The 14030-nt window shown below is 33.7% G+C and overlaps 1 protein-coding gene across 1 annotated transcript; it reads right to left on the bottom strand.

Moving 5' to 3' along the window:
• Positions 1-1127: 1127 nt before the first annotated feature.
• On the bottom strand, positions 1128-12232 carry MINE1 (homolog of bacterial MinE 1). The gene is made up of 2 exons (XM_022054654.2): positions 12007-12232; positions 1128-2073 (listed from the first exon to the last, which is right to left on the bottom strand). The coding sequence occupies exons 1-2, from the start codon at positions 12091-12093 to the stop codon at positions 1486-1488; spliced, it is 675 nt and encodes a 224-aa protein (XP_021910346.1). The 5' UTR covers positions 12094-12232; the 3' UTR covers positions 1128-1485.
• Between the last annotated feature and the right edge of the window lie 1798 nt (positions 12233-14030).

Raw genomic sequence — 14030 nt, 5'->3', positions numbered from 1 at the left:
TTTTTATTCAAATTAATTCATACATATATTTCATTCCAAATTAGTCCGTGTACTTGTAAAAAAAATTTATTTAATCATTTTTTATTACTATTTAACAATATCGATATTAATATATGATATATTTTATTTTATTTTATTATAAATTAAATATTAAATCTAACATTAAAAATTATATATTAATAAATATAAAACGGTTTACAGATTAAAATATATTTCATTAAAATCTCTAAAACACATTGATAGCTTTTCTTTTTCTTCTTTGTCTTCTTACTCTCACTTTTTTTTTTTTGAGTCAATATAATATAAAAAGACGATAATAAAATAAATTAGATATAGATAAGATTGATTGATAAGCAATTAAATTGTAATAAGATCTGTAAATTATTTTAAAATAAGGATTCATTTAATATCGTAGGCTCAATTTGTGACTTATATTAAATAAAAAAACTCATTTAAAAAAGCAAACACTAACTTTTGAAAATTTATTGATTAGCTCAAAACCTTTTTATATTTTTTTTAAATATTAAGAATCTCTACCTCTTTTGTTCTTAACTTTCATACACTTAATATTATCATCTCAAATAACACATGTGATATATCCAACTGATTTATAAATTTTAGTACCATAAAATACATTATATTGTTCTGTATTCATAATAATATTATAAAAATTCTCTGTACATAAAATAAATAAGATAAAAATGATCTCCCTTATCGTAATATCCTATCTAATAAGAAATTTTTCGGTCGGATTATTATTAACTAAAATTAAATTTGAAACAATTCGAGCATGTTTTCATAAATAAATAAAAAATAAAAAGAAAACTGTGAAATCCCATTTTTGCCATGATACTACTAAGAAACAATCACGTTACTTGGTTAATGTTATAATTAATTATAATTATGTAATTTATTCTGCAAATTAGATCATTAATCTTTTTTATAAGGCCAATGTTAACAAGTTCTCCCAGTACTCATTAACATTTAATACAATTAGTAAAGGCAGTCGTAGAAAGGACTTTTTGGACTAAGCAAGTAAGAATAAGAATGGGATAAAGGGCCTTTGTGCGTTAAAAAGAAAACTAAATTCGGGAAGACAACCATAAAATCACCATAATTTATAATACTGAAACACAGGAACACCGGTGTCAATTGCATTGAGCAACGCTTGGAAGAAACAAAAGTAGCAGGGAGAGATTGGCCTACACTGAACAAGTACTAAATCAATATTCAGTACTTGGAAAATAAAAGCACATAAAGAACAACCACCTTCACTCTGTTGAGGAGAATAAAAGCACAAGGGTCTATGGAGTGTCAATGAAAAATAATAAGACACAGAGCCAAGAGCTCACTCATCCTACAGGAAATTTTATATTTACAAACAAATTATTGGCTGTCTTACTTCCTAATGCTTCTAGTAGCCAAACAGCAACTTTTGATGCCGGTCCAACTGCAACTTTATCTTTTCAGTACATAAAACAACATTTAGTTATCTGGAATGAAGAAATCAAATGTCACATCAACTGAACCAGATGATTCCCCAGTATCCTTGTATTCAATATTTGTTATTGCTCCAACCTCATCCAAGTCTTGATATTCTGGCTTTACTCGACGTACTGGCACTGTGACGGAGTAAATGGTCCCGAGATCTGAGTCAGCAGAGACATTCAGCTGAACTTTATCCTGTGATTCTATCTCCACGAAATCTGACAAAGCACGGATGATGTTGTTCACTATCTTCCTTTTTGCCTCGTCACTAACTGCACACCGATCAGAGAAGAGGATCATCTTTAGTCGCTGCTTGGCAATTCTTGCATTAGAGCTCCTTCTCGTAGTAGGAGAGGGGAATACAATCTTCCAAGCCAAATTTAAACGGTCCAAGAAGCTCATATTAATGGTGTTTAGGAGAAAGTTTTCAATCTCTTGACTGACAGTATTTGGAGGAAGGTCGTAATCTCCTGTGATCCCAGAAAGTCGTTTAGACTGACAAAGCATGAATCGATTATTAGCCGTTATGCTGGGCCACTTGGTGCAGATTTCAGAGGCATTATTTGTGAAAGCTGTGAAATCTACCTGTAAGAAGAACACCGTCAAAACTTACTTTGAAAATGCATTTATGTTTATGAAATTCCAGTTATACTTGTCAATGCAGCATCAATATAGGATAATTTTTCTTGAAATAGCACCAGCATGACCACCAGCCCAGGTCACTAGACTAAAGCTACCTATCATTTCTTCATGCTGAGAACCGCCAACTTATAAAATTAGAAGAATCATCATGGTAACAGTTGCGATCCTGCCTGAATGAAAGAAAGTTCCTACTAGCCCGGCAGTAACCTATTTGCAGCAATGCTTCCTTACTTCCAGGATATTATAAGACCAATAGTTCTCAAAAGAAAAGATGCAGTCCAAGAACAACCAACTATGGATGATGCACCAGAATAAGAATTGCCCATAATGTTATCTTAAAATTGTATAAACTAAAGGAGAGTATGTATATAACAAACGGTTGATATTGTTAATTGTAAAATTAAAGGAACCTCTACATATAGCTAAAAGTTGATACATTTGATATATATACACATTGATGCAGAATGGTTTACCACCAGATTTATTAAAGAAATAAAAAATTATAATTATATTAAATATAAAATAACTATATTATTTAAAAGTCTATTATTATATTATTTAAGAATCTTATTATAGTTTTAATAATTTAAAATTTTATTCTTATTAAAATTAAGAATTTATTTTTATAAGTATTATTTTTTATTTGTATTAAAATTAATATTTTTAATTCTACTAAATTATAATTTTTTAATACAATTATAGCTACAAAGAATTCTTTAGAAATTATTATAAATAATTTTGTAATTTTATTCATTAATTATTCAAATATTCACTAATATTTTTTAGAATTTCTCATAAATGATTGTGTGATTCAATTAACCCTTAGGTGTTATATCTAATAACTTTAGGTGTGATACCTAGGCCCTTCCCCAATTTCTTAGTAGATAAATTAACTCTAATTTTTCTTACATTAATTTGGTATCAGGGCTAATAGAATCATTTTTTTAAATAACCAGAGCTAATAGCATCATATACCCAAATTCTCAAAACCTACACCCAAACAGTCCCCAAACCCATCTGAAAAAAGAAAAAAAACCCTAAAACAGCCACCAACACCGTTCACCAGCAAAGTGCCACCAACACCAGCTCCAGAAGATCCTGACCAGCCGAACCCCTAAGCCCCACTGCAAAACTCCACCAGAAATCTCCATAGTCACCGGCGCAAGCTCCCACAACCGCTGCCTCTCGTGAATATGGACTTTTGCATTGTCGTTCTACACCGTCTCCAATATGAGATTAGTACCTTTAGTTGAGCTGCCTACCAGACGGCCACCGTTGTCCGGTAACTGGAAGCTAGCATATGAAGCCCAAGCATGGCCAGCTGCGAATAAACCTTGTGCAATCTATTATGTTTTGGCTTCTCCAATGAGTCTCTTGTTCAATTAGACTTTTTTAAAGAGAAATTAAGCTTCAATAATGGTGACTAACGCTAAATTAAATGTTAAATTTGAGATATATGAGGCAATCACTAATACCAGATTCAAAAATTGCAATAAACTATCAAAGCAAGCTTAGAAGAAGGGAGACACTTAACGCACAGCAGAAGTACGTCTACCAGTTCAAAATGTACAAGTTGAACAAGATGCTAATAGAAGATACATTAAAGATAATGTCAGAGATATCACCAAGAAAGTAAAGGTCGAAGCTCCTAATTTTGATGGAAGAAGAGACCCCGATTTCTTTCTTGATTGACTTAATTCAATAGAAGAGTACTTCAACTAGTATGACACATTAGATGCACGAAGAATTCAATTTGTCAAGATGAAGTAGGTTGGACTTGCAAAAATATAGTAGTACACTCTTAGTGGAAACAAAAAAAAAGGACAACCAACAATTGCAACATGGGATGAGATGAAAACTATTTTTCATGAAAAATATCTATCTCCCAACTACTTTGAGAAACTTCATAACCAAACTTACATTTTAGTCCATGGCAACATGTCCGTAACTGAGTACATACAGAAGTTCAAAGAATTAAAAATCTAAAGCCAACAAGTCGAAGTAGATAGTCAAACAGAATCCCAAGTCAAGGCAGGAATGAGAGTTGACATTAAAAGAGAGCTAATTCGACGACCTTCTGCCACTATAGCACAAATTGACCAAGCGACCACCCTTGATGTGGAAGAATATTTTAATCAAAGTGGAATTCGCTCCTAATGATACATTTAAATCAAAGGTGACCTGAAAAATGGATCAAGATCAAATTTTAAAACTCCTAAAGGTAAGGAAGTTGTGTGCTTTAGATGTGGACAAAGTGGGCACATGGATTACGAATACCCCCAATGAAGAATAATTTGCATATTGGACTAAAAGAAAAGGAAGAGCAAGAAAGAAATGATAGTTATGTATCCTACGAGGATGACGATTAAGTTCCTAGTGAACAGGTAAGTACCTCTCTTTTGTTAAGTTGCACATTGTCAAACTCCAAAATGAGCAAGAAGAATCACTATATTTACTTATTGCTCAAGATTTTTTCCTAAGAGTCAACTCTATATATGGGCAAGAAGAAACACTATGTATTCCTATTGTGCCATGAAAGTTCCATGCAACAAGAGATTTGACATACCAAGTGGTCAACATGTTGATTTCATGAATCCCACAAAGATTTAACACTCCTAAACAATTGTACTCTGAAGAGTATGATGCGTCAGTATGCATGGTTTTTTTTTTGTAATTTTGTTTCAGGTTGTTAGGTAGTTTTCTGTGCTGGCATTTTTTCTATTATTCCTTTTGCCAACTGTGTTTTTCTGTTTTCTCCGTACACTGCTGCATATATTTGTAAACTTCTTCAGCACTCATTTTAGAGAGAAAAAATATGAGAATGTTTGTTCCTCTCAATTGGTTTATTTTTTTTATATTTTGAAACTGCTCATGGTATCAGAGCAGATAAGATCCAAAACAGAAATAGATTTCTTGCTGTAAACCAATAGATCTGTGAGAGACAGAAATATGGAAGAAACAACCAGGATCGTTCAGAGTTCCGCTGGAGATCCATGGGGTGCGTGATCTTCCACTGCTGATAACAACGATGATCCACTGTTTCTTCAATTTGCTGATCATCTAGGTATGGTTCTTGTTTCTACACCTTTGAATGGAAACAATTATCTTGCATGGAGTCCTTCAATGAAAATAGCACTCTGTGCTAAGGTCAAACTGGGTTTGATTGATGGGAGATGTCAGAAACCAATGTTGGGATCTGACATGATAGATGGACTAGAGCTGATTGCATGGTACGTTCTTGAATTTTAACCTCCATCTCTAAAGATATTGTAGATGCATTTTTTTATACTGCTTCAGCCAAGGAACTTTGGGAGGAATTGGGGGAAAGATTTGGGGAGTGTAATGATCCTCTTTTGTACCAATTACAACGTCAGATTAGCTCTATATCTCAGGGAAATCAAACTGTAGTTCAGTATTTTACAAAAGTTAAGATATTGTGGGATGAACTTCAATGTTTACAGCCATTACCTGAGTGTAGTTGTGGTGCTGCAAAACTGATGACAGATTATAACTGTTCTAGTAAACTGATACAATTTTTTATGGGATTGAGTGAAGAGTATGATCATACCAGGAATCAGATTCTTGTTATGGAACCTCTACCAACTGTAAATAAGGCTTATTTGATGATTTTAAGGGTAGAGAAACAGAGGGAGGTCCATATAGCTTACACAGACAGCAGTGACAATGTAGCAACGTTAGCAAATAATCAAGGTAACAAGAAACTCTTTACTGATTCACGCAATGCTAATAAGGGAAAACACGAGCATAAAAAAATTGACAAGTCTACTTTACGATGTGCACACTGCAATTTCACTGGCCATACTAAGGAAACATGTTTCAAGCTTCATGGGACACTGGACTAGTACAAAGATCTTGTGAAGGATAGAGGGAAATCGGGTATTAAACAAATTGCTACTTGTGCAGAGGCAACATTGGATACAGAAAAGGGCAGAGATGGTTCATTTTCTATGGAGCTGAACAATAAAATTCAAGAAATAATTCAGAATGAGATGAGCAGATTGTTGAAAGGGAAGAACACTACTGATGGAGCAATGGTATATCTGGCACACTTCCATGACTTTGAAGGTATAAGTATTCACAATTTTGCTTTTAATACACTTAGTTTATTAGAGCATGGAAGTTGAATTGTAGATACGGGAGCTTCAAGTCACATGTGTTGTGATCTGAAACTCACTGAACAACCAGAACCCACAAAAGCCATAACACCAGTACATTTACCAGATGGATCAATCAAAACTGTTCAGCATACAGGCAAATGTGCAATTCTCAGATAACATTGTTTTAACTGAAGTGTTGCATATCCAGCATTCCATTATAATCTATTATCAGTAAACAAACTTTCAGAAACATCCCTGATTAAATTTGTTTTTTGTCCCAAATATTGTATACTGCAGGACCTACAGAATGAAGAAATCTTGGCAGTTGGAAAGGTGATTGGAAGACTTTACATCTTGGATTCCAGTAGTCTAAACCCAGAATTGATATCTTATCACAAAAAATTATTACCCTAAAATAGTATTCTAAGTTCCTTTCAAGTTTCATGTAATAACAATACTGAATCAGTTTCTAATGAAAACTCTTTACAAGCTGCCTCACTTTTGCACAAGAGAATTAGGCATATTTCACCCACAATCATGTCATACTTGAATTTCATTAATCAAAAAGATTGTTCATTACTCCCTCCTTGTGATGTTTGTCCATTAGCCAAGCAACACAGATTACCTTTTCCAATTAGTAAAACCAAGTCCACAAGACTTTTTCAACTACTTCACCTTGATGTTTGGAGACCCTACCACCAAAAATCTTTAACAGAAGGACAATATTTCCTTACTATTGTTGATGACTTCAGTAGAAGTGTTTGGACTTTCTTATTAGCACATAAGTCTCAAGTCACCCATACATCAACAAATTTCTTTAAATTCATTGAGATCCAATTTGATTCTGTATCCAAAGTGTGAGATCTGATAATGGGACAGAATTCACTAACCAAGAGTGCCATAACCTTTCTTCTTCAAAAGGCATTTTACACCAGAAAACTTCTCCTTATATTTCCCAACAAAATGGGGTTGTAGAAAGGAAACATAAACATCTTCTTCAAATTGCAAGAGCCTTAATCTTTCAGTCTCATTTGCCTAAAAATTTTTTGGGGGAGTCAGTTTTATTTGCTACCTACATTATTAACAGATTGCCTACTGCTTCACTGAATTGGAGAACCCCATTTGAACTTCTTTTTGGCTATCCTCCTTCATATACTTCATTATGGTGCTTTGGTTGCTTGTGCTATGCGACAACCATCATCCCACACAAGGATAAATTGGATCATAGGGCTATAAAGTGTGTGTTTCTTGGTTTTAATGTAGGACAGAAAGCATATAAATTATATGACATTCAGTCTAAGAAAATCATTGTTTCCAGGAATGTTACTTTTCATGAAAATATTTTTCCATATTATTCTATCCATGAGTCTACACCATTACCTCTTGTCTCTAGCGCAGATGATTTCCTAGAACCAGATATTTATCCATCTTCTACACATGATATTCCAACCACATCTTCACCCAGTCAACATGAAAGTGTATCTCCAGTTACCACTGATTCTTATCATGCCCCTTTAATTCAATCACTTCGAAGAAGCACTAGGACCAGACTTATGCCAACTTGGTTGTCTAACTTCGTTTCGTCTGCTATTCAATCACCATCTGCTGCCATAGATGACAATTCATTTTTTGTAGTTTCTGCAGGTCACCCTTATCCCATCAACACTTACCCTTACGCCATTAATGCATGTTTCAGTTATCAGAACATAAAACTTCTAGCAAACATATCTAAATGTTCAGAACCATGCTCTTATGAACAAGTCTGTGTAAATTCAAAATGGGTGGATGCTATGCAAAGTGAATTGGATGCTCTTGAAAAGAACAACACTTGGGTTCTAACTACTTTACCTGCTGGTAAAAAGACTATCTGTTGTAAGTGGATTTACAAAATTAAGTACCTAGCAGATGGCACAATTGATAGGTTCAAGGCTAGAGTTGTTGCAAAGGGATACAACCAAGTAGTAGGGGTTGATTATTTTGATTCTTTTTCTCCAGTAGCCAAGGCTGTAGCAGTCAGAATTTTCTTCGCATTAGTAAGTGCAAAAGGCTGGCCTATTTATCAATTAGATGTTAAAAATACGTTTCTTCATGGTCAATTGCATGAAGAAGTGTATATGATTCCTTCAGATGGTTACACTAAACCGAAAAATGGTCAAGTTTGCATGCTAATTAAATCCTTGTACGGATTGAAGCAAGCTTCTCGGGAATGAAACCATGAATTCTCCTCACAGTTGCAACAATTTGGATTCTTCCAATCTGAAAATGATCATTGTTTATTTGTTAAGAACACTGAGCACTCCTTTACTGCTTTAACTGTATATGTTGATGATGTTTTGGTTACAGGCAATAGTGAGCAGGAGATCGATGTTGTCAAGGCATTTCTTGATACTAAATTCACAATTAAGGACCTTGGCCTTGCCAAATACTTTCTGGGTCTAGAAATAGCTCGTTCAGAGGCTGGTACCTACTTGAATCAAAATATATTATGGACATTCTTGCAGATGTTGGTCTACTTGGTGCAAGACCAGCACGTACTCCCTTGCCCAAAGGTCAATCCTTAGTTGCAGATACAGAGAATCTATTTTCAGATCCAGAACAATACAGAAGATTAATTGGACGACTTCTATACTTGAACTTCACAAGACCTGATCTCACTTATGCTGTTCAACAACTCAGCCAGTATGTTAATGCCCCATCTCAGTCTCATTGGAAAGCAGCACTGCATGCCTTGAAGTATTTAAAGAATTCACCTTCCAAAAGTCTTTTCCTACCAGTAGAAAATAACTTTCAATTGCAGGCTTTCTGTGATGCAGATTGGGCTGCATGTCATGATACAAGGAAGTCCTTGACTGGCTATTGTATTTTCCTTGGATCATCCTTAATATCTTGGAAAAGTAAGAAGCAGATCACCATCTCTCGCTCATCTGCAGAAGCTGAGTATCGCAGCATGACTGACAGTTTGTGAGCTCAAATGGATCACATACTTGCTTCATGATTTTGGCATAGCTGTCTCTTGTCCCATTCCATTTTTCTGTGATAATAAGGCAGCTCTTCGTATTGCTGCTAATCCCATTTTTCACGAACGCACAAAGCACTTGGAAATTGATTGTCATATGGTGGGCCATGAACTTAAGCAGGGCTTCATTCTCCCCCAGCATGTTTCCAATCAGCAGCAGCCAGCGGATATCTTCACCAAATCTCTTCCTTCTCCTCAGTTTCATTATCTCCTCTCCGAGTTGGGATTGGTAGACTTTCACCAACCTCCAACTTGAGGGGGGGATGTAGAATATGATGCATCAGTATGCATTTTTTTTTTCTGTAATTTTGTTTCAGGTTGTTAGGTAGTTTCCTGTGCTGGCATTTTTTCTGTTATTCCTTTTGCCAGCTGTTTTTTTTCGTTTTCTTCCTACACTGCTGCATATATTTGTAAACTTCTTCAGCACTCATTTTAGAGAGAACAAATATGAGAATGTTTGTTCCTCTCAATTGAGTTTCTTTATTTTGAAACTGCTCATACTCTCTATTATTTTAGGTATTGGGGAGAAGAACCAAACACAAAGGTTATTAAATTTTCTAGGAAAGCTTGAGTATCAAGATTTTACATCAGTTGCCACTTCAAAACTCGTGAACAAATTTTCTCCAATTAGGGAGAATGAAGCAGAGTGGGTTAACACTAGAGTTCTTAAATAAATTAGATATTGTAATTATATTAAATGTAAAACAACTATACCATTTAAAAGCCTATTATTATATTGTTTAGAAGTGTTACTAAAGTTTCAGTAACTTAGAATCTCATTCTTATTAGAGTTAGATCGTTATTCTTATTAGTATTATTTTTTATTATATTAGGATTAGTATTCTTAATTCTACTGCATTACTATTTCCTAATTTAATTTCAGTTCAGAAAAATTATTTAGAGATTATTATAAATACACTTGTAATTTCACTTATTAGTCATTCAAATATTTAATAATATTTTTGAGAATTTCTCATAAGTGATTGAGTGACTTAATTAACCCTTAGATGTTATGCCTGAGAACTCTAAGTGTAATATTTAGGTCTTTTTCTAATTTCTTAGTAGTCAAAGTAACCCTAATTTGTCCTATATTATATATACATATTTTGAGAAAGATGTAACTGAATAAATAAGTTGGAATTTTTCCAGTGAGGTTAAGATTTTAGAGTAATTGGTTGCCCAACTTAATTATTTCATGCATTATGAAAGTCAAATGTCAAACAGTTCAAACTCTGTCTGCTCAGTTCATACTTTAAAATATATAAACTCGGTACAAGACAAGCATGAGAGAGTGTATGAAGTACATAAATAACTACGTTTTTTTTTCTTATCAGCATAAACTTCTAAAATAGTTACAAGCATTTTAAATTATTTCATATATATATTATATATATAAATTTACTCATGTTAAAAGAGAATAAAAGGCAGGCAGTTTCAGAAGGGAGGACTTTCTTGCCGTTGAAGTTCTGTTAGGGCTTACATTAGACTTGCATAGACAAACTAGAAATTACTGCGAAGGCGAGGGGTAAGCAATTCAAGAACAACAACCTAGGTCAACCACCAAACTAAACAAGCCAAATGATAAGATGGATAATGGGGCCATATGATTATATTTCCAATCCTTAATCATACGGCAATTTAACAATAAAAACAACAAAAAAAGGGGCTAGTCTAAATTAGAGATCAAACCATTGACATACCTTAATGGTCTAAGGAAGTAACTGCTTTATAAACTTTGGTTATATAACCCATAGAATGCAAAGAGCAGGGAGGCTTATCACTGAGCCAAGAGGCCAGAGATCAAACTATTAGTATATGATACTTCCATAATCAAGTAGGAAGTGTCACACGGTCCTAACAAAGAATAAACATGAGGCAAAGACATAGTGATTTCAAAATTTGAGCCAATATAATTAAAATTATTCAATCTGAAAGAAGTCGAAAAAGCCACCAACTTTTGCTTGCCACCTAATTTAGTGCTTGAGTATTGGAAGAATTGGCCATCTATAGACTTAATCAAGCATCCATTGCAAGCAGGGATCTTGACCTTACGACATGTCCTTAATTTAATAATTCCGTTCAATTTATCTGGAGAAACAAGCAGTTAAGCTAAGCAATGATAGAACAACGCTTATTCAATCCCAGCACCAATTATGAGGAAGCAGTGTAACTCAGCAATTACTAAACAAAAAATTTGAAACGAGCTTGAAGTCTAAAAGTGTCAGGTTAGCAAATAGACCTATAACATCTATGAAAATTTACCAATAACAAGGCAGCCGTAAAGCAAACTATGAGCATATTGAATCTTACAGGCCCAAAATAGCAATCAAAGATCAGCAAATGAAATGTGAATGGCATAACTAACATACATATTTTTATATAGGAAAAAAAGGAAAATAAACCAATATTTACGTATTAGCATAAACAGCTAATATAAGGTGCTATAAGCTAAAAACCCAATCAAGACATGCTTAGTTTCTATAACAAAAATCTACGTATGGAAAAGCAACAGAAATCCCGAAATAGCAGGAATTTCAAACACCACCCTCATCCTGATTTCGGGAATTCCAAAGACACCCCCATCCTGATATCGGGAATCCCAAGCACCTACTTCATTTATCTCGCGTTTTCTTGGCAAAGCCAACAGAAAATAGGGCAATAAATCACAATTAGACAAAACCGAGGACTAAAACTGGAATCAATATAAAATATCGAGCACAAAAAAAAGGTGAAAGAAAGAACCTTCGATGAGGGCAAGGTGCTACGAGTGGGATGCTGGTGATAAGATGCCAATGTTGCAGAAATTCTCAGATCCCCCGATATCGCCATTTCCGGTCTCTTTTCTTTTTCGCTAACTCACTTGTTCAGTGGATTCTGCTGCCGATTGGCGCTGTTTCTTTCGGTCGTTGAGCAACACCAGTACGCTGAAGCTCTAAGTTTAGGACTCACCTTAAACCGGGTCGTTACTGGAATTATGTTCGGATTATAGCTGGTATAATTTTTTCATATATTTTCTTTTTGTTTGTTTGCCCTTCTAAATAGATAGTATACTTTTTTTTATCGGTTAACTCATAGTTTTTAAAATTATAATTTTATTTATTTTTTAAACCATTAATTCGATAATTTTAAAATATTTTATTATTTTCATTATTTATACAAATTATTATTTATTTTAAATAATTTTATCTAATATTTTTTACTATTTTTCTTCTTCTTCTTATTTAGGGTTTTTTTTTCTTCCACTCAGACACTAATTCAAGAAAAGCCTCACCCATTTTTTTCTTCTTATTTTATTGTATATGTATATATATATATATTTAATTATATATAAATATATTTAATTAAATTCATATATTTATATTTTTAATTATATATATTATATATCTGTATATTTAATATTATATATCTTTTTAATTTTTTCTCTTTATATTTTTCATTTATTATTATATATAATAAAAAATATATAAAATAAATAATTTATTCAAATATACAATTATATCATACTGTTTATATAAACCAAAACAATCGTCACTATCAGACATTAATAAACTATCATGTAAATATGATCAAATTTAAACATTAATAAATTTTACATGTACCATATCATACCCAATATAAATGAACCATTATGTAAATTATCCAATCAAGCTCTTAATCACTCCATTGGAGCTTTTTTTGGGTTTGATGGTGCTCACTGCTAAGGGAATTATTTTGTTTTTTACTGGACAAAGCACATCAAATTATGTATTTTTCTAATAAAAAATTAAGTAAATTTTTTTAACTAATAACTACTCTAATTAAATAAAATTAACAACCACTTAATGTATTTTTTATTCAAAGACGTAAATTTAATTCAATCACCTACCAATATTGTAATACCCGGGTCTGAAAAGCGACCCGGGATAAATTTTTCTTATGAAATTATTTAATTAAAATAATTGATTAATTTATTTAGGTTTTATTTTATTTAATTTTTGAAAAAAAATAAATTGGAAACGATATTGAAAATAATTTTAAAAAAAAATAGGTGAATATTTGAGTTTGGGTAATATTTTTGAAAGAAAAATTAGAAATAGGGAGTCAAAGTGCAAAAATAGAAAATTCGGCTACATGAGATGGCTCAGTTAGCAACCTCAACAAAGCGGAGCACGCCGCATGTCAAAACACACTAACGTCGGCGCTACGCGAGAGACTACACGGGCAATCTGCGTGCCTAACAATCCAACGGCTCAGGTTTAATCCTGCGCGTGTGAACGACTCAGATTCGTTCTCTTTTTAGGCGCAATCAGACGGACAATATCAATTATGATAAATGGTTCATATTCATTTCTTTCTTAAGAGCGATCGGACGAACGAGACCAATTGCGATGAATGGCTCATATCGACGTGAGATGGGTATAAATATCTCGCATTGTAGGGGAACCCAAACCCTAACCGTCAGCCCCTGTCGGATAAGAAGAACTAGGCGCTGGAGAAGAAGGTTGGCTGCCGACCGCTGCCGTACTAGAGCCACCGCCGACTGCCAAAAACGTAAATTCCGAGCATCCCTGTGGCCATATCGGAGCAAAAGGGACGGTGGGTGAACTGCAAAATCGCGGACAAAACCTGTCGGAGTTGCTACGGCTAAAACTAAAAAAATATCTTCAATGAGCCCCTTCTCGCTTCCCGTTTCACACGATTTTTTGATCATTGTGTTCACCGTTCTTTTCTGTGCGGGTTAACTAAAAAAGTTTTTCAAAATAGACTTACGTTAGGTTTACCATCAG

The sequence above is a fragment of the Carica papaya genome, chromosome 2, assembly GCF_054855325.1.
Source record: "Carica papaya isolate Zhongbai chromosome 2, ASM5485532v1, whole genome shotgun sequence".
In the NCBI taxonomy this organism is placed as follows: domain Eukaryota; kingdom Viridiplantae; phylum Streptophyta; class Magnoliopsida; order Brassicales; family Caricaceae; genus Carica; species Carica papaya.
This window is presented reverse-complemented; position numbering and strand designations above follow the sequence as displayed.